We start from the raw sequence: 20,469 nt of genomic DNA, 5'->3' as shown, positions 1-20,469 counted from the left end.
TTGCTTTGACTTTCGTGTCCAGCTGGAGCTGGTGAATGTGCTATGATATCCTTTCTATCTCTGTTTTTGCTCTAGCGGGTTGTATTCTCTTCTATGGATCCCTGGTTATTGGTGTTCTTGAGTTGCAGATTTTAATTGGGTTGTGATAGTTGGTGATGGACAGAATGCACCGTCTTCTTCTTTCCTCCTTACAAATTAAATAGCGCGTAGCTGTCAAGTAGATGGATGCTAGGGAGTTCCTTGTCTGGTGCTCTTCTCTACTCATCTGTTTACCTCATAGCAGCTCCATTATACTGCTTTTCTGGACAGGTAGGGTATAAGAGATAATTCAATAATTACCAAATTTATCCAACACAACGCCACCTCCAAACACACACCCTCACCTCAAATCTCTTCCATCAGCTCATCCAACTCATCATCCAAACCCAACGGCGGGAAATCTCCCACCTCAACCTTCTCAGGCTTAACAAAAGCACCACACTTCTCCATACACTCAAAGTACCGACGACCACCCACGCTACCATCATTCTTCCCCGTCGGCTCATCCAACTCGATACCAACCCAAAGGGGCTGCAACTCAACGGGAAGCTCACCATCTTTCTCAAGTTCACGGCCAGGACCGGTAATCGGGATAGTTGGCACGGGGCCGACGAAGCGGATTGTTCCACGGCGAATGTGAGGTGGAGATGAGGGGAGGATAATAGCCCGTTTGTCGACGGCGATACCTGTAGTGAAACGTTAGGAAAGGTCAAACCTACTATATCACCAGCTAGAAGTGTGATGATAGACTCTGTCATACCTCGACTAGCAAGCTCAGCCTGATCTTTCTCGACTTGCTTGCGTAGAGATTCCTCCGGGGAAAGAGCGTTAGGATCGAAACGACCAAGCTTCTGGTTTCGTTTCCAGGCTAGGACTGAGTCGGAGAGGGATTCGTAGGTTTCTGGGTTCATTTCGTACTTGTCGACTGAGGAGAGGTCGGTGAAGTTTGGGCGCATGGCTGGTGGGCGGGAGTCGTGGACCTAGAGGTGGAATTAGCAGGGTTCAGCTTAGAATAAGCCGAAGAGATGGATTTTATAGGCGCGTAGATTCCTCTAGCCAGGTCAATGGTATGGCCTCGAAGTGGTCCCTTCAGTCTGGAGACCCAATGTATAAGACCGCACTGTCCACGAGAAAGTGCAATCATACAGGATCAAGTTCCAGCACTGATATAAAGCCATTCATTCTTTCAAAGAATTCACAGCCAATAACCAAAAATCAAATCAAAATCAAATCAAAAACCTACCTCAATCTCAGACCCCTTCACAATCCCATAATCCCCAATAAGCTGAGCATCATTATCAGCCCACTGGTCCGGTCTCCCAGGAACCTTCACACGAAGCCGCTGACTACCCGGCGGAACACCAGTCATAGTCTCGAGCTTGCTCTTGACCTGCTCAACCGTCCAGGTAGGCGTGATCCGGCGCTCGGTCAGGAATCTAGGCTCTGAATCGGCGGAGCGTGCCGCAGCAGTTGAGGTGATGATGACGGAAACATCCGTCGGGGTAGGTTGGAATGCCATATTTGAGATGTGCGAGGGTGATGATGCTGAGGCAATGTGTAGTGCGCTCAGGGGGGAGACTGGGGTTTGTAACGCCAGAGATGGTCCTGGGTGAATTGTTAGCGGGGGTTCAGGGATGTGGAAAGAAAGCCAGTATGAGCAAGAAACAGGAAGAGAGATCTATCTGAGGCCATGATTGAAGCTCGAGAGCATCAGTCCAGCATTTGATATTGGGATATCAAACTTCCCCTATGCCCCCACGGAAGCCTGAATGATACTCTCCAGCTTCGAAGCACATCCAAAACACCCACAATCCCGAAAAAATCCCATTTCCAAGTAAACCAGCCGCAAACTTACCCGGACACAGCGAAGCGAGCGATGTGCTGCTGAACAGTCACTGCTGGGCATCCAAAATAGGTGCGCTTAGTCATCCCCAGTTGGATCCATCGAAAGGGAAAGAAGGAAACAGTCCAAGAAGAGTGTAGGTACACTGCAGCAGGGTTGGACAAATAATAGATTGAGTATAAGGAATGCTAATTCTACTGGGGATATCCTTGGAGATTGGGCTAGGTGATTTGTAGGAAATTTCTAGAATTCGGATCTCTTGGGATCTTAATTTGATCGGTACTACGTACAAGGCGGGGATGGGGGGGGGAGGATTGGGGATGTAGGAGGGGGTATAGTTAGTATAGCCGAATCAATCGAGAGTAATATAGAACTAGAATTTATAGAGAGGATTCTATATCTTTTAAAAAGAAAGATACTTTAAGAAATATATCCTAGAAGTTCCAGTACGTCAAGTATACAATCCCCGCGGAGGGGCAAGAAAAATGTCCGAAGCCACGTGATCCCCTCGCTTGCCTTCCCCCATCACCGAACGAAGCAGACTGATACTCGTGAATTCCATATACCAGGACCCTATTTCGAACCCATTACACACTGTCCACGATAAGCCAGTACCATGACAGATCATGCCGAGGCATACGAGGAGCAGAATGTGCACGAGGTGTACCAGCAGATTGCAGGACACTTTTCAGCTACGCGGTACAAGGTGAGTTTAACGGTGGATTCGATTTGATACTCATTCGCTATCCCTCTGGCGCAGCTCAGCTAACGAGTTTCATGATTATCTCTTGTTTTGTCTAGCCGTGGCCAGTTGTTGAGCAATTCCTTCAGAGTCTACCAGCGGGATCCGTTGGACTTGACGTTGGTTGTGGCAATGGCAAGAATCTCCAGGTGAACCGGGATGTCTTCATAGTAGCCTCTGATCGGTACGTACATATGCCAGTATCTACGGGTTACTTTTTATTTTTCCCTACTTCAAAGGAGCATACGAGGAGATATCGTAAATTCGTATATGTGGTTCTTATATCTTGTCTTTTTTTGGTCTTTTTTATAGTAAAATTTCTCACTTCATATCACTGTCATTTCCTCATCTTTCTCATCTCCACACAAAACACCCTCTCATGGAAAAGAAACCTTCCAAAACCCTGGACTATAGCGCTAACGAGGACCATAGATCCGAAAACCTGGCCAAAATAGCAGTCCAGCATCAGCCCCACGCAGCAGTGGTAGCCGATATCCTCCATCTCCCACACCGGGATGCATTCTTCGACTTTGCCGTCTGCATCGCCGTGGTACACCACATGTCCACCCCGGCACGACGGGTCGAAGCTATCGCCGAGATCCTGCGAACCATCAAGCGCGGATCAGAGACGCAACCGGGCGGGCGAATCCTGGTTTATGCATGGGCACTCGAGCAGAAGAATAGCCGCCGGGGCTGGGATAAGGGGGATTCGCAGGATCTCATGGTGCCGTGGGTGCGCAGGGCGAAGCCCGGATCTGGAGAAGAGGATCAAACGTTCCACCGCTACTATCATCTTTATGAGAGCGGGGAGTTGGAGCGTGATATCGAGCAGGCTGGAGGTGTGGTAGTGGAGTCCGGATATGAGAAAGATAATTGGTGGGCGATTGCAACGCCCAAGCACGATTCATGATGAGATGGGGGGATATGGTTTTTCCACTTCGGGAGCCAGCCTCGAAGAAAGATTCCCTAATCATCACCTGCGCAAAATGTGAGGGATGCGTGATTTCGTTGGGAAGTTGGAGAGAAGGAGAGAGGTCGAGTCGAATGGTTGCGCCGAAACAAGAGATTGTGTTCTCTCCATATCTTTCCAACCCTTTCAACGGACACCAAATAGAGAGTATCTCGTCCCTCTCTGCCACATTCTCTCCTTTACCCAAAGAAAAAGGAGAAAGGAAAAGGGGAAAAAAAGAAAATCTCGCAACAGAAAAGGTGGGACGGGAGGTGGACAACGCAAATTCTCTATACGATTCACGACCTCCCAACAAATCACGGTATACCTCCAACCGGCGCTATGCAATTCGTATCAAAGGGGACAAAGAAAAACAGAAAAAGAAAAACAAAAACAAAGCCGTACGGGGCGTGATCGTCATCTCGTCTTAGGGCAAAGTTCGCGGAGGCAATCCCATATGTGGACCCATGAGACCAGGCGGGGGAATTCCCATATCGGGAGGTCGTCCAAGGCCATAGAATTCGCGTGGTGGGGGCGGGGCAGGTGGTGCGTACGCGGGGACACCGGCCGTCAACTCTTCGAGGGAAGGTAATTGTGGTGGAAGGCCCGGTAAATGGCCGGGGATAGCGCGTGAGGTAGAGCTCTTTCGAGGACGAGCGAGGGATGTGCTGGCACGACGAGTTCGAGTGGTGGGTGGGTCGATGGCGGTGCTAGATAGTGAGAAGGGTACCACGCCTGCGCGGCGGGCCATCTCTTGTTCTCCGAGTTGCCAGTGCATGGCTTCTGCAGCACGCCATGGGATAGCCATTTCTTCGGCGACCTTGGACCACATCTCTGCTTTGAACCTACTCGTTGCTGTTAGTTTTGGCGATGACTTCCCTCGGTCCGACTAGACTGGTTTGTGATATCCCAGCAATAACCCGGAGATATAGTCATGGCTTACCGTTCATATAATCGAGCCAACTTGTTCTTCTTATCCTCATCCCACTCGCTGCGACGTTCCAGGTAATTCTGATAGTGAAGACGACAACTGATCGCACTGCGACCTGGCAAACGTTTGCTGATATCCTCCCACTTCATCCCACTGCCGCGCAGCTCGATGATAAGAGCATCCTCCTCGGGCGACCACTTGGACTGCTTTTTAGCGGGAGACTCGGCGGTATGAGCAGGTTGTAGACGCTTTGCAGGAAGACCCGGAGCAGATTTGATCAATGGAGGAGCCACGGCCGGCGGGCCCGTCGTCAAGATTGGCGCAGCGGGGACTGGCGGTGGGATGGAGAAGCCCAAGCCCGTCCGAGGGGGATAGACGGGAGGTGGATTCCTGGGGGCTTCTTCCTCATCTTGGGGCTTGAGTAGTAGTGAGATATCCACTTTGGCGGGCGGCAAGATAGGCCGATTTTGTAACGCAATCATATGCGCGATGGAAACTGGCGGGTCTTTTCGGGATCGAAAGTAGATAGACAGGAGTTGGTCCCCCTTCCAGAAACGAGAAGATCCAGCTGGAGGGGAGGAGAAGAGAGAAAGAAAAGGAGAGGAGAGAATAGACGAGAAAGAGAGTAGTAGAAGTAGTAGTCAGACAATAGTAGACGACCCAAAGCTTGTGATCTCTCAAGGTGTCTTGAATGACGACAGTCAAGAATCAACAGTTTAGTCCGGATGACCTAGGTCGGTTATGATAGTAGCAGTATAGCGTTGCCTTTTTTCTTTTTTTCTTTCCTCTTTTCTTTTTCGTTGTCTCTTCTTCTTTTTATGAACTCTCCGATCAACCAGCAGCTATCAGACAAGCCGGATCAAAGTGTTCGGGGGGTTCTTCACAGTAAAAACTCAAAGAGACTGGGCTGGTCTCGTGCAACGAATGGTGAGGTCAGAGTAGGAAGGCCTGGCAGAAAGCGCGGTACAGGCACGGAGTACCGTGGAAATGGGTGGTGTCAAGACCAAAAAGGGTAAAAAGTATAGTTTGAGGAGGGGGAGAAGGGGAGGAGGAGGGGAGTAGTAGGTAGGGGAAAAGAGTGGGAAAAAAAGATAGAAAGGTCGTAGATGAACAAGGATATGAACAGGGTAAGAAGGTCGAGGAGGTGAGAAAGGGAAGAAGTAGAAGGAGGAAAGTGGGATACCAAAAGTCGACTCCAAAGGCCCAGAACCGCAAAGATGAAACCCAAACGATCGACGTTGACAAGCAAAGTGGGAACCAAGAGTCTTAGACCACGATGGAGTCCATCCACTTCTGGGGCCCGATCCAAATAAGGTCGATGGAAGGTTCAAGGATATAGGATAATAAGTACAACGATAGGTGTTGGGAGTACTATAGTTAGTCACTCCGAATTCAGTATTCCTAGCGATGGTAGTATTCGTATCGGGGGTAGATAGAGAGAGAAGCGATCGAGTAGAAGAGCATCAAAGAGAAAAAGTCAAGAATTCCGGAGAGAGTTTCCAGGGTAAAGAGAGCAATCATCCTCATTCAACTTAATTAAATGGATTAAAGCATGAAATCATGCGTATGTTGAATTACCCCGTAGTAATTTTAATTTCTTCATCAGGAAGTACCCAGAGATAATTAAAATTAAAAATATTAAAAATAAAAATATTATTCTCATGGAGTTAGTCTCTCTTTCCCTGACCATCCCTGCTCCTACTTAGCCTACTACTCTCTCTGCCCTAAAGAATAGTAATATCTCCGATCCACTCAGGGCTGGCGCTTTTAATTAAAGATGCTGGCGCGAAGCGGTCAAACCGCGTTGCCTCTTCCCCTCCTCTTATAATACTATACTATACATTATTACACAATACTAGGTACTATCCTCTATAATCTACCTCTACTACAAATCCATCGCTATCTCCTCTATCCTACTCTATACTAAATCACATCTATTGCAATCCCGTCCGTGGTGGTCATTGCTTGATTGCTTCCTCCTTCATTTCCCCCTCCTAACTCCCCAACACGGGTTGTGGAGTCGCACTCCGTCTGAAGAAGAACGGCCCCGAGATTAATCTTGAGATGAGATAGATCCTCATTTAATGAGGATTTACTCCGTAGTTCTATCCCATAGCACTACTAGTACGGAGCCGAAAGAGTATACAGCAAACCTAAGCCCATAAACCGAGAGAGACCTCTTTACGGAGCAAAAAAAAAACAACAACAATTCGACCTATCGACAAGCATCGACTAACCAAGTTCAGGAAAGAGGGGCCTTTTTGGAAATTGACTACAGTACACCACTAATGGTAAAGAGAGGCCCTACCTAAATGCCTAACAAACCCTGCCCCTCCCCAAACCCGATGAACATGGTTCCCCCTCCCCCCCCCCCCCCTCCAGCGGGCCCCGCATCATCCTGAAATGAGATGAGAGAAATGCGTAACGGGAGTTACGGACACTTTAAAGACCCAGCACGGACCAGTCCACTCAAAACGTTGGTAACGGGCTGCTCCGGGGACGCTAAACCCGCCCTAATGCTATGCCGTTGCGACTAAAACTAAACCAGGATACGACCCCGTGAGGGAGAGAAACAGAAAAGAGGGGGGGATGGAAATACATAATGTATGAGGAAATAGAAGGATAGAAGGAAGAAATGGAATACTATTAAAGATACCAGATTAAATACAGAAAAATAAAATACTAGACTAGACCGACAAGAGGAAAGTGGCAGAGGCAAGTCAGCACTTGGCCGGGGGCCGATCGCAGCTCAACGGCTTTTGCTGTCGTGCTGGTCCCGAGCCAAGAACAGCTCCACCGACCATCACGAGGGGTTTACAAAGAATATTACAGTATTATTATTATGTAGACAAAGTTAATAGTATCCTTGGTTCTATACAGCATCAATAGTATACTCTCTACTTCTAGATACTACTAATACTACTGTTATCATCATCATTCGGAACTATAGACACCGACACGCTACCATCTCATCGCCACTCGACCTTGAACCTATGATACTCGCAGAAACAAGGATCATACCTCGAGCCTCTAACCAGTCTATCCCTAATAAACATTAGTTATACATGATTAGCGACCGGCCCGACAAAGGAGGGGTTCTCTATCTCTTTCCCTTTCGATTTCCCGTTCCTAGTTTGTCCTCATCACTCCATAACCATGATCAACTATCTACAGTATGACTTCTCCTATGGCCATGCAGGTATCACTATGCAAGTATACACCAAAAATCCCGGGATCTGGGTGCCCGTGTTCGCCTCGTCCCACCCTGGCTGGATGGGCGTTGCCTCTTTCGAGCGCATCGCTTCCGAGCAGTTTGCAGCCTCACATCCCCGTGCAACCACTCGGGGATTTTTCTGGTTGCTTAGGGCTTGCGCCTTGTTCCCTTTTTGCCCCCCTCCCCTCTGAGTTGCTGCACTGCTGCATCTCTGGTTTGCCCCTAGTACACTAGTCCGCCTTGGCTGGGGGAGTTGGCCGTTTAAGAAAGTACCGTACATGATTATGATAGGTAATATAGCTTTCAAGATGGGAGAGATCATGATTTGAAGAAACATATTCTTGATTCTCTTCAAGGGCTCTCTCTCTTCGTCCATTGAATACTCTTTTTTTCAATTCTTTTCTTTTCGCCTCCATAGTGGATCCTCTTCCCCTTGGGTCCCGAGAACCCGACTGACTGACTGCTTGGCCATGTGTCCAGTTCCATAGATACTTCTTTAGGAACATTCCACTCTTCAATCATCGCCTTCAGAGTATTCGTATTAACTACATACCACGAAAGACTCCAACGTCAACAATTAAAACACCTATGCTCTAGCAATCGCCCAATTCATCCAACCCATTTACCCTTCCACCACCGCCAGTCCGAATCACAATCATCGCCCTACCATTCTGGAACGGCGGTCTTCCAGAAGGCCCCCGGCCCCCCGTTCAACACGGGATAAGCTCGACACTGTAAGACCCTCTCCGAGATGCGGTCCATCGTTCGTGATTTCCCTAGTCGGCCTTGCAATTTCGTATTACTCAATAAGGGAGGAGAGGAGGAATGGAAATCGTAGAAAGACGAGAAATGGGAAATGGGCAAATTGGAGGGCCCAGACCCGTGCGAAATTGGGACCCATTGATCTGTCGGGTCTAGAATGTTGGGACTATATGGATGGACATCCCCCTGCCAGTGCCATCCAGGTACAGTGCATGCTCCGTATACGGAGATTTGAATATGATTCACCAGTCGTTTTTTGGTCTCCAAGCTGTCACCGGTCCTAGGTTCGGATCCACGGTCTAGGTCTAGGTCCACAATACGTGTTGTAGTCGTGGTCTTTCCATCATTCTAGTCTACGACTCGACGTGACTTGTGCCAGAGCCCGGTCGCGCACAAGATCAACATGAATAGGGGAGAGATAATCCCTGCGAGACCAATTACTCCTGAAAATGATAGATCTCTTCACACGCGCCCTCGGCAATCCCCAAACATCAGAAGTGGAAAGGGCTATAAAGTTCAAGCTCTCGTGCAGGGTTCGTCCGCGACCGAGGCTAAAAAGCTAGAGTAGCTAAGCTAAGGTCTCAGGTTTTTACCCGGTCGCGACTCGCCCTCGTCCACCCCTTCACAGTCCAATTTCCCTGGTACATTAACACTTAATGTTATTAACTTATTACATATGAATATTGTACAATGTGGAGAGTAATGTTAATTATGATTTCCACATGGCTTGAACGGAGGGGCGCGAACACGAAAGCCCTTCCCAGAGACGCAAGCCTATCCCCACTCTAAAGAAAAAAGAGATTGACAGGCCTGACAGAAGGAGGAAATGCTACCGAACCGCACTTTAGAACAGGGCGGAGATGAGGGAACGACGGGGCATGGGAGATTGTGTTTGATGGGTTGTGGACTGTCCCAGGGGTGGGCGTTAGGGAGAAAAGAAACTCGTTCCCGCCAGATTAAGGGACCGGTGGGGCTGGTGGTGTCTAGTTTGGAACCTCGGAGAATTAATGTCTTGCTTTTTTGGTCGACAATGGGATTGAGGTGAAAGATGCATTGGATAGGTATGACTATGGAGTAAATAGTTACTGTAACTAGTGAACTACGGTGTAGAGCAGAAAGTCCTTCAAAAGAGGAGCTAGTCTAGGGCAGATCGTGTGCATGACTGCAGCATATGTACATCGCGCTTGGTCTCTCGGCCCCAAGAGCTTACTACATACTTCGGTAGGCTTGACTAACTAAGCTAGTAGTTTCGCACCGACTGTTCTGTGGTAAACTCCTAGCGATGAGCACAAGAGTTGCAGTGAACCATTGTCTTAAGCCACCACCACAACACGATAACCCCAGTCCTCGTCTAAAAGTTGAATAAGCATCATCTGAACTCGTTCTTGAGTGTAATGAACGCCCTGATCCCGTGCGATGACGCCAACATTCTATTTTATACTAATCCATAAAGTATATTATAGTAGTATGACTGTTCACTCCGAACAACATTTTATCTTATATACTGTCTTCTATAGTACACTACTCCGTGGTATAACTCAAACGGTAAGCACAAGCCTAACAACTATGGCTAACAACCCACAGCCGCCAAAAACCAGGCTCAATTTCCCTGATTGGACCGAGGCGCGCTCTAGCACGCCGAGGACGCTGGGACAACTGGCACGAGCCCCAAGTGGCAAAGCCACCTATTCATGCAGCCCAAAGCCCCTGCGGAGCCAGGCGACCGTTGTGCAAAGTGGCGGAGGAGTTTGGAGGGAGTGATAATTGGAGACTAGGAGGTCCTAGCCAAGGCTTTGCGTTTTTCGGGGGTTTCTGTTGCATTTCTTCAAGTCGGCTCGAACACGAGTTCTTCTCTCTTCTTGCTTACCGCAGATGCTTGGTGCCGAGCAAGCCCCCGGGATTGTAAACTTGTATTATGCGGTTACTTTCCATGGATGAAGATTACTTATGGAAATGTAGTTCATATTGTCATAATGGAGGCGATCCACACTCTAGACTGACTCGTCGAGCTATCTTATGCTACACTCTGTACCGTCACTCCTCCCCTCTACATAGGTAGAGTGACTCCCTCACCGAATCCAATATTATAAAATGATGAAAGCTGGGAGCCGATCCGAGCGGGTTGCCTGAAACACCCGTCAAGTCCATGCGCCGCGGATCAGCATGCAACCTGTCAACCGTACAAAAGAGTGGTCCTGTAGGTTGTTGATATCTCCAAATAATAACAATAACAATGTCTTGAATGTCGATTATCATTTGAACCCGCGAGACCTCTCGAAAGTCAACTCACTACATCATTATCGGAGATATTTCCATGTTACTATTCCTGACTACTACTTAATCGAGAAATGATCGTACAGCTACTACTCGTCTAAGGGCAAGGTCCGCTTCGCGCGGGTCCCCTCTGCTAGACTTCAGTCCAATGCCGTTCGGCATCTATCGCGATGACGATAATATGGTGCGATGGAGGAGAAAGAGACCCCCACAGCTCGCAGTACTCCATCCCGGCTCCGAAGCGAGGACGATCCGTGACGATCCCGTCTATCGCCTATCGCTTCAGGGTAAAGTGCGATTGAGGCGAGGGGTGAAAGTCATGCAAGACAGTAGGGATGATCCCTCGACTGCGGAAAAGAGCTAGCTATGTATAGCATGGAATCAGAGCGGTGCAGACGCAACTACAGAATAGCAAGATAGTCGGAGATATATGCCCCAAGTTCCAAATGCGACCCTTTCCAAGCCAAAGTGGCACGGCCACTAACGAGGCAACAGCCTCACCGTCATTTAATCGACGAGCAGATCATAACTGGTTGGCTCATACCCGCTACCACAGGACTCTACAAACCATCCTGCAAGCCTCGCATGGCCACAACGCTTCAACGGTGGAGAGTGGGGCCAAAGCGACAGGGAAGCGCGGACTAAACGTTGGATCATCGCGGGACTATGACTTAAGTGGTAGCCAGCCGAGCCAAACCTGAGAGAAAACGGCCCCAGGGAAATTGAATAGTGAGAGTCGAATTCAACGATTGGGCCATCATTCTATATTTATTTTACCCAGTGATTGCCCGCAAAATGTCCGACTCATCATCCACTTGGGACTGAAGAGCGTAGATGGAATGCCCAGTTTTGATTTTTTTTTTAAAGGATAATTTTCCGACATTCAATTTCGCGTTTCACGGCTAACAAAGCACACTACTGTAAGTAATCAGGATAAACGGACCATTTAATCTATCCCGATCACCAGTATTGCCGAGAGAGTCCATTAGAACGAGAAATAAAACACACACTCTCTACCATGCTCTAATTCCCGTCATTGGTTCCATGGAAATATACAACATTGCAATCTCGCGTAATTCATTCCAATAGATCGGGTAACAATAATATCCCTAAAACTAGGGTACAGTTCGTTCCCACTAGCTGGGACACGAGGACAAGACAAACAGGGAAGGGAACAAAAAAGCAAATTAAAATTAAAAAATCAAAAAAGAAATTACTCCAAACTCCATACACCGAAGGGGTGTTTCTCGGAAGGGCCGACGAGAACGACGGGGGGGGGAAGGGTCCACTTTTGATCAAAGGCATGCAAGTGGCAGAGCTGAAAAAAAGTGGCGCCCAAACCGTTTTCATGGGGCAGTGCGCAACGGTGGATCTTCGGTAGACGCGAGGAACGCTGCTGTCATGGGCAATAGTACGGGAGAGGAAGTACGGAGTGATAATTATAGAGTGTGTGTTGGGTTGTACTGTATGTGGATTGATCTTATAGGATAGAATGTGCAGGCTAGAAGGAGTGGATGGGAAACTGGGGAGCGAAGTAAAACATTGTGTCAGTTATTGAGGGCTCGAGGATTCTCCTCTTATTCCGCAGAGTAATTTTCCTTTATGGAGCACCCGTCGTAGGTCAGGGCTATAGGTTGACTGTGCTCAATGGGGGGGCCCAAGAGGAGGACTAGAGAGAGTCGAGTATAGTTGTCGGCTGAGTTGCTCGCCCGGATCTCGCCCAGCTTCAGCTCCAGCTCCAGCTGTAGTGACGAAGCTCGAAGCTTTAGCTTTACGGCAAACCTTAGTCAAAAGTCTAGATACAATACAGCAAGGCTAGTTATGTACTATGGTAGATAACATCGCCCAAGAAATAATGAGATAGTGATATAGCATCGAGCATACATCATAGCGCCTGCAGAAGAGCCTCGTCTCGGAGAATAACAAACAATCAACCCCAGACACACCACATCATCATCAAATACCCAAAACGAAGACCCTAAATAAACTACACGATGCAACCAACGGAGCCGCGGCGGCAAAGACGCACTTTTTGCCCTCCCGGGAAATAGCGGGCAAGAAGTTTTGAATCGCTATCGTCGTAGTGAGTCCTGTAGCTCGGCATGCATGCATTCAGATTACACTTATGCGCTCCAAGGCCCCTCAAGACTAGTAGCCTATAAGACGATTCGCATCGCGGGAAGACTCCGTAGCGCAAGCCCACAGCTGTACATCATCACACACACACCAGCACTTAGTACAGTGTAGTGTCCCACTCTCGGGCAACAGGATCCAAGGACTCGGCCGGATCTCGCATTTCGATCGAACTTGCTGCGAGCAGCCAATCAATTCGTGCCGGGTTGCATGTAATGATTGTTTTTTTTTCGTCAGGCTGCGCTCCACTTAGGTGATTTTAGGGAGGGGCTTCACCTGAAACACCCCTTCTGCCTTGTGGGGAAATGACCTGGCCACTCGTTATTTCCCCTCTTCCTGCGTAGTTATTGTGTAGGTGTACTTGTTGTACTTGTTCTTTGGCTGATGAACTCATCAAGATCTGGCGCTAGATCTTACATTGTGGTATTTTGTTTACGCTCACATAAGAAAAGGAGAATCTATGAATGAATAGACAGAGTATAGACGGGATTAGGGCGGCTTGGCCTCGTTTGAAGTGGAGTGATGGTGGCCCTATGGATAATAACTCCGAACTTTTCACCACTCACAAACTAAAGTTTCGTATGAGGTCGAATAGAGTAGTAGTGATCGTAATTACTGATCATGGCCTTCGCAGGTAAAGTTAGTCCTGGTAAAGGCGTTGAGGAACCAAGAACTAGGAAACAAGCAACGAGAACCAAGAACCGGTTCATGGTAACGACCGGGCTGACGGTACAACTGTAAAGTCCTGGTACATCTGCCTGCCATCCACAAAGATGACCTACGCACAATACTACGTAGTTACCAGGATGAAGTATGAATGACTAACTATAGGTTTGACCGTTGGTTTGCTGGATAACCTGCCAGACCGTTTCGCCACATGCCCATTTAAGTATCAGCACGGTCGATCATCACAACGACTGACAGTTGACGCCTCACAAGTCATCCATCCCGTCTGGAGTCGTGTGGATTGGCCCGATTCAAGAGCTTCAAAGCACTTGGTCGAGACTCCTTCCAAATCGAAACGATCGGAGAAACGAAAACGAGACTATAATCCAAGCCCTCCCGAGAGCCTTGCGAATTTTGAAGAATGGGATAGAGCAAGAGGAAAGTCTAGACCTGGTGGGTTCATTCGTGTCAAGGGGAATACAATGCTTCTGGACCATTGCGGAGTCCCCCGTTGATCTTTATTCACGGGAGTGTGTCAACCCACAGTTCGGGATCTGACAACCACAACGCCTCCGCCACGGGCTGGGCAATAGAGGGCGTGAAATTGCAGGGGAAGGAGAGGTTGGAAGAATTGACAGGCGATAGATCACGTTGAAAGGTTGATAGGGTCGTACTCTATACTCTATACAGAGTTAGTTGGGTTGTTGGGTTGACGTGGGGCAAAGAACCGGTTTTGGTAGTGCCTGAATGGATTCATGGTTCGGTGCCTTTCAGGTACCGGTGAAAATTAAACGACTCAATGCCATGCTGGATTTTATGCGATTGGAGGTAGTTGGTAGTACAGCCTCGATGTACAATGGGAATACTACTAGATTGCTTGATGAAATCCTATGTAGAATTCTATAGTGAATACTAGATATGGAAGAACATACAAAGAAAGAAAGAGTATATCCCCCGTCCTTGGCTTCGGCCGATGCATCCTCTCTTTGATCGATTCCGATCCACATAATCTGCCCATGAAACAGCTCTTGTGACCTCGAAACCTTTCATGTCGGACGTTTGTTTCTTTGCCTGCACTTTGAAGCCATAGAGCCGTATACTATCACTTCGTGCGGCTTGGCAGCGCTACGCTGTGGACAAGAGCCAGCTCCTTGAAACAACATTAGGGCGTCTTCTCGCCCGGCGAGGAACAGTCCTATTTACTCTACATGGGATTCTCTATCTTTTTCTTTGCCGAAAGTCTCCTCCGGTCTAGGACTTAGGATTTCTTTCAGCACATTATCCACGCGCGCTAATATAATCCGTGGAAGATGTATTCCTTGTGTGAAAGACACGATCATCAAAGAAAACTACTGCTATACTGCGCCTCGACATAGTGATCAGTTATGATTTGTGCATAGCCCAAAGCCCCGTGTCTTTCTTTGAGCTGGTTTATTCCTGGTAACAATGAATAGCCAATTTCGAGTCCTTCCCCATTCCCAGTCCAAAGCCCCCAAATCCGTAGTACTCGAAAATCAAAGAACAAAGAGATAGCCATGCAAAATATGAGAGCAACTCTTGCTTGGAAACAAGATAAATCGAGTATTCAATCCCACCTTCGCAGTTTCTGTTTCTAAATCCTTTGCCTTCCAAGTCAGTAACTATTTCCAAGAAATTCGCTTTGAAAAATCACCTGTCCCTTGATCCCTTGATTTCAACCAAGATGGCCCCATCAAACGATTCGGTAAGGCCGTCCATCTCCCCGTACAATAGTTCCAATTTTAATGAATACAGGAACACGTTCCCAGTCCTCAATGGGGGAATCGTTGGGTAACCATCAAGACTCTCCGGGGCTTCAACAATTCCGACGGAACAACATGCTATCGAAATGCGACCCTGCAAATGCTCTTTCACCTACCCATATTCTTGAACTGGGCGGAACTGGCGATAAATTCGCACATCGATTCAGACGGTGCCTGTTTAAATGAAAATCAGGATGATGAATCTGACGAGGAGGACGCCAACTGCAAACTGTGTCTGCTCAAGAATCTGATTAACGCATTCTGGAGTCCGAGACCGGACAATACCAAGTTTTATTCTGCCTTGGACGAATTTTGGCAAGCTTTTATTGAGGATTGGACCACTCTGGAGCGTGAGAACGGTGCGGATGGTATTGGGCAACAGGATGCTCTCGAGTTTATCTCGGAGTTGGTCAAGCAACTTCAGGCTGAAGTTCTAACAAACTCGATGTGAGTATTTGTACAAGGCAGCTTTGTTTTCATCTAATTTGGTTCTTATGAAGATAACACTCGCTTCTAGCAATGATTCTTTGGGAGATATCTTCTCCATTGAGGTTGTCAATAAAAGGACATGCTCAGGTGTCAACGGCTGTGGTGCTAATACACCCAACATCGATTCTTTTGATTTCTTGACATCTTACTTCACCGATGATGAAAATTCTCAGGCACAGACCCAGAAGCTTGAGGAGACACTTGAGAATTCTTTTGCCAAAGATGATATCGAAGGAGTATGCACTGTCTGCCGGGGAGAAACTCTGCAGGAACAGTTAGTGATTACCGAGCTACCAGAAGTTCTCCTGGTCCTTCTCAATCGAATTGGAGAGCGTGATGAGGATTCTGGAGAAACCGAATTATTCAAGATCCAAGATGAAATTGAATTTCCGGAAGAGTTGGTGTTCCGGAAAGAATGGCTTGCTCCTGAGCTTGGTGATATCAGAAAGGACGTCAAGTATGCGCTTTCATCCGTGCTGCTACATCAGTCGGAGACTCCGAACGCAGGTCATTATATGGCCGTCGTCAAGAGTCAGGATGGAACTTGGACACTTGCCGATGACACGAAGCTCAGCACCTGGGGGTCCTTCGAGGCGATGGCAGGTTCCAAGCCCGTCCGGGAGACTGCGTACCTCTTTGAGTATCGCCGACTTCCCCTGGTGACCCGGGGTCCTTCTATCAGCTTGAAAGAGTCTCTTCAAAACATTCAATACAGCGTTGTTGGACCATCAAATAGCCTCATTGCAGGCGGAGGTGCCAGGAACCGCAACACGAACCAAAGCCCTCCGGATGTCGCGATGATCGATACATCCCCTCCCAAGAATGATAGTCCTCAAGATATCATGATGACCGATACTTCACAACCCAAGGTTGCGCAACAGAACGACGAGACCGAAATCGAGCTGCAACAGAAACAGTGTGGTAATCTGGAGATAAAATTCACTACTCTTAGCGGAGTGACGACCTTGAATGTACATATTAAGGGGATGCTCTGGAATGACTTGATGGGAAACTCTGGGGGACCACGGTCTATCACTAGACGAACGGCTTATATTGAGCCTGTTTCTGATGCGGTTATTCCAAAGCCGATCAAGGTAGCTACGAAGCCGACTGTGGGGAAGAGCACCAAGGAGTCGACTGAAGTGAAGACTAAGAAGTCAATTGGGGGGGAGATCAAGAAGTCGTCCCCCAAGCCGGCTAAGAAGGAGAAGCGACATCCAGAAGAGTCAACTCGCAAGTCTGGCCGGATCGCCAAAGTTAATACTGGCGCGAAGAAGAGTGTTCGGGAGTGAAGATCGGACGGATTTGACTTTCTGTTTCCTGTTTTTTATTGGAGTTGTGTTGACTGATCTTGGATTTTATGGAGTATAGAGGTGGCTATGTCTCGTTATATATTTTGTGAATTTCATACTGAATTTGAATTTCCTAGATTGGATCATCAATTTAAAATCTTGACTAATAACTATTAGACCTTTCAAATAATTGAAATCTACTCATAAGACATTTAACATGAGAGTATCAGGTTATGGTTAGTATAGAGCTGACCTGCTCACTCAATCTTCGTCTCTTCCGACCCGCTTGGCACGTCTCCCTCTTACCACACTCAACCTCAACCCCAAGCCATGGATCTCAACTCATCTCTATACAACCTCCCAAGTTCAGCAGGCTTTATTGACCAGCTAATATCCGAGCTGTCCAGCTTCCAACCAGAGCTACCCACAGCTGAACTCGATCCGCCTAGGACACAAATCACACACCAACCGAAGCAGCCACAAAACGCACTATCAAGACTCCCGGCACTTCAACTCGCCAAAGTAAAGCCTCTCCTACTCACATTACACTGTCTCTTCCCCAACGATCTCCTTCCAGCCCTGGACATCCTAGATCGGAGGCTCGTGCAGCGGATTGGGGTGCGCGGGGACAAAACCAATGCCGTACCATCGGCACCTACCCAGGACCAAACGGCGTCCGCGGGGAACGAAGAGATACGACACGAATTAAAAACGGTCTATCAAAACATACTCGATGATACAACCGAGAATACTCTTGACGAAGACCTATTCCTATTCTTAGTTACATCCGCCTCGTCAGCCCCTGTACACCCCATCGCCTCCGCAGGAGCATCATCAACATCAACATTATCAACAACTCCACACACCTCCCACCAACCACAAAAAGTCTACGAAGTCCGCCTCAATGCCTGGAATTGTACCTGTCCCACCTTCATCCTCTCCGCATTCCGCAATCTAGACTCCCGCCAGTCCTCAATTTCCAACCCCAACGCTCCTGCAGAGCCCCCATCCGACTCTGCAATGCTGCGTGACCGGGACGATGGATCTGCAGTCTACCCCTTCGGTGGGACGTTGACTTGTACCACGGACCGGGCTTCGCCGCCAGCATGCAAGCATATTCTCGCCTGCGTGTTGTTTGCGCGGTGTCCCTTGTTCTCGGGCGGAGGGGATGCAGATGCAGGTCGGGGTGTTTCGATGGAGGAAATGGCTGGCTGGTGTGCGGGATGGGGTGGTTGATTTCGGATCTGTGATGTTGAATTTTGACGACATCCATCCTTGCAGGTGAAGTCCTGGCCTATCGGATATTTTGAACCTCAGGGATTAGCTTTTTGCTCCGCTGGTTCGAGCAAGAGCTGACGAGGTGCTTGGGGATGAACTGTTCTACGACGCCACACGCCATGACTATTCCACCGTCAGCCAGCCCATACTGCAGGCCGAATCCACAAGTCTACTAGTGCATGCATGAGTCCTGCGAGGAAGGGGTTGATCTTCTATTTATTACGGCAATTACGGGCGGAACAGGGCGACGCCAAAGCAAACTGCAGTGGCGGTGAAGAGAGATGTCAACAGCCACCAGGTCATATCCTTGATTATTCCGTACTATACACTGCCAAGCAGATGCAGTTCTAAAGCGGTCATAACATATCTCGGTGGGCATTGATTCCTCCAAGCGGAGGGAAAAAGGAAGAACAACGTTGGTTCCAAAAGAACAATTAGAAGAGAAGCCTCACTCTTAGCTCTTCTTCTTGCTCTTGTCAGAGCTGTCCTGCTCCTCCTTTTGCTCGCCATTCGACGAGCCAGCCTTCTTTCCATCCTTCTCACCCTTGGCCGCGTTGATCTCCTGCTCCCGCTTCGAGTCACTTTCCTCCTGCTGCTGTCGGTTCTGGATCTTGTTCTCGATCAGGTCGTGGAATGCCGTAATAGCGCGGATCAGACTGCTGATGTAGATAGCCATCAACTGGTCATTAGTCTTCACACTCATCGCCCGAGCCAGTTCGCTGTTCTCGATTTGTGTCTCCTGGCCACTGATCCGTTGTGTGGCTGATGGGGTAGACAGGTTGGGGAGGAGGTTGAAGACGTCTTGGAGGTTACCCAGGATGGCGTGGTTGACGGGGAGTTCGTGGTCGAGGACCTTCTGGAGATATTGGCCAATATCGCGCAGCCGGAGGTGCAATCCTTGCAATGACTGCAGCTGTGACGTGATACGGGTGGAAAGCGTGCCGACGGCGACGTCTCTGATGTCTCGGAGCAAGTGCTCCACGCCAATCTCCTCGGCCTCCTCGGCCTCGATTATCGATGGTGTGTGTACGAAAGTTCTGGAGGTTGTGGTTCCGTCCTATATAGTAGAAGTGAACCCTAGATTAGTTTCATGTTGTCATAGCACCCGCTTCAGCCCCATCCACAACGATCAACTTACATCCTTAATCTCATCCACGGCAAAGTAGGCATCCGTGGGCACGCCGACCTCCTTCGGCTGTACATCGACAATAACCAACAAGGGGTTCGGGGTGTATTTCTTGAAGAGCTCGTTGATCTCGAGATCGGAAGCGCGCAGCTTCGGGCCGGAGTGATACCAGCCAACCAGCTTCTCACGAGCATTGATCTTCTTGAACATGTCCCTCATCGACTCGACGAAATTGTGATCCAAGAACCAAACTGAGGGGTCCTTCTCATCCTCCTCGAACGGAACTAGATGCGGGAGAAACCAGATCTCGTCAGCCTCATCTGCGGGACCAACTTGTTGACAGCAAATAGAGAGCTCGAAGACATACCTGCAAAGCTGTTGGATACGCGCACATTGTTGCCAGAGTTCTCACCCAGCAGTACACCAACTACACGTTTCCGAGTACCCTTGGCTGTGCGCCCATAATGATCGGCGACGGAGAGCAGGACTAACGGGGCAACCGTGACGGAGCGGTTGACGAGGGATAGCGTGTCCGCCGTGGTGGCAGGCATGGTGGCGGTGTGGAGGGCACAAGAAGGTCAGTGATAGATTTACGAGCTTAGAAAAGCAACTATCAACGGGAGAAGAAGACTGTGGGGTTGAAAGAATGGAGATCGATGAGGTTGAAGGGTGTGTTGCTTTCAACTTGGGGAACAGGAACGATGATGCTCCGAGAGCTTCTGGCACGAGCCACACCAACTGCGCCATTGAGGCTGGTGAGCTTAGGTAAGCCGTGCCTGTTGCAATTCCCAGTTTCAGGCCACTTTGTCGGTTGGGGAACAGTTGAAATGGCATTTAGTAGAATTTTAGTAATTAAAATTACATAGAGAAATAAAAAAGATTGGAATTCAAATAATCCAGATGAATTGAGTTTATTCATTCTATTTTCTCTATACACATACATACTTTCG

At 48.5% G+C, this 20,469-nt stretch overlaps 6 protein-coding genes across 6 annotated transcripts; 3 read left to right on the top strand and 3 right to left on the bottom strand.

Annotated features, from left to right (window-relative positions):
- Positions 1–384: 384 nt before the first annotated feature.
- On the bottom strand, positions 385–1,558 carry N7496_010357 (tubulin-folding cofactor B; the record flags this gene model as incomplete). Its single annotated transcript, XM_056703270.1, has 3 exons — positions 385–725; positions 800–1,019; positions 1,283–1,558. 3 exons carry the CDS (start codon positions 1,556–1,558, stop codon positions 385–387), a joined length of 837 nt encoding a protein of 278 aa, XP_056552270.1.
- Positions 1,559–2,498: 940 nt separating this feature from the next.
- Positions 2,499–3,534, top strand: N7496_010356 (tRNA (carboxymethyluridine(34)-5-O)-methyltransferase; the record flags this gene model as incomplete). Its single annotated transcript, XM_056703269.1, has 3 exons — positions 2,499–2,588; positions 2,684–2,808; positions 3,057–3,534. The coding sequence occupies 3 exons, from the start codon at positions 2,499–2,501 to the stop codon at positions 3,532–3,534; spliced, it is 693 nt and encodes a 230-aa protein (XP_056552269.1).
- A 466-nt stretch (positions 3,535–4,000) lies between these two features.
- N7496_010355 (MYB DNA-binding domain protein) lies at positions 4,001–4,986 on the bottom strand (the record flags this gene model as incomplete). Its single annotated transcript, XM_056703268.1, has 2 exons — positions 4,001–4,418; positions 4,517–4,986. 2 exons carry the CDS (start codon positions 4,984–4,986, stop codon positions 4,001–4,003), a joined length of 888 nt encoding a protein of 295 aa, XP_056552268.1.
- Positions 4,987–15,255: 10,269 nt separating this feature from the next.
- Positions 15,256–17,115, top strand: N7496_010354 (uncharacterized protein; the record flags this gene model as incomplete). Its single annotated transcript, XM_056703267.1, has 3 exons — positions 15,256–15,276; positions 15,327–15,781; positions 15,852–17,115. 3 exons carry the CDS (start codon positions 15,256–15,258, stop codon positions 17,113–17,115), a joined length of 1,740 nt encoding a protein of 579 aa, XP_056552267.1.
- A 330-nt stretch (positions 17,116–17,445) lies between these two features.
- N7496_010353 (uncharacterized protein) lies at positions 17,446–18,351 on the top strand (the record flags this gene model as incomplete). The annotated part of the gene is made up of 1 exon (XM_056703266.1): positions 17,446–18,351. One exon carries the CDS (start codon positions 17,446–17,448, stop codon positions 18,349–18,351), a length of 906 nt encoding a protein of 301 aa, XP_056552266.1.
- A 496-nt stretch (positions 18,352–18,847) lies between these two features.
- On the bottom strand, positions 18,848–20,082 carry rpn8 (proteasome regulatory particle lid subunit RPN8; the record flags this gene model as incomplete). Its single annotated transcript, XM_056703265.1, has 3 exons — positions 19,887–20,082; positions 19,532–19,803; positions 18,848–19,450 (listed from the first exon to the last, which is right to left on the bottom strand). The coding sequence occupies exons 1-3, from the start codon at positions 20,068–20,070 to the stop codon at positions 18,848–18,850; spliced, it is 1,059 nt and encodes a 352-aa protein (XP_056552265.1). The 5' UTR covers positions 20,071–20,082.
- Between the last annotated feature and the right edge of the window lie 387 nt (positions 20,083–20,469).

The sequence above is a fragment of the Penicillium cataractarum genome (assembly GCF_028827025.1).
Source record: "Penicillium cataractarum strain IBT 29864 chromosome Unknown utg000008l, whole genome shotgun sequence".
NCBI lineage: Eukaryota > Fungi > Ascomycota > Eurotiomycetes > Eurotiales > Aspergillaceae > Penicillium > Penicillium cataractarum.
The sequence above is the reverse complement of the archived record's forward strand: the minus strand, read 5'-3'. Positions and strand labels throughout refer to the sequence as shown.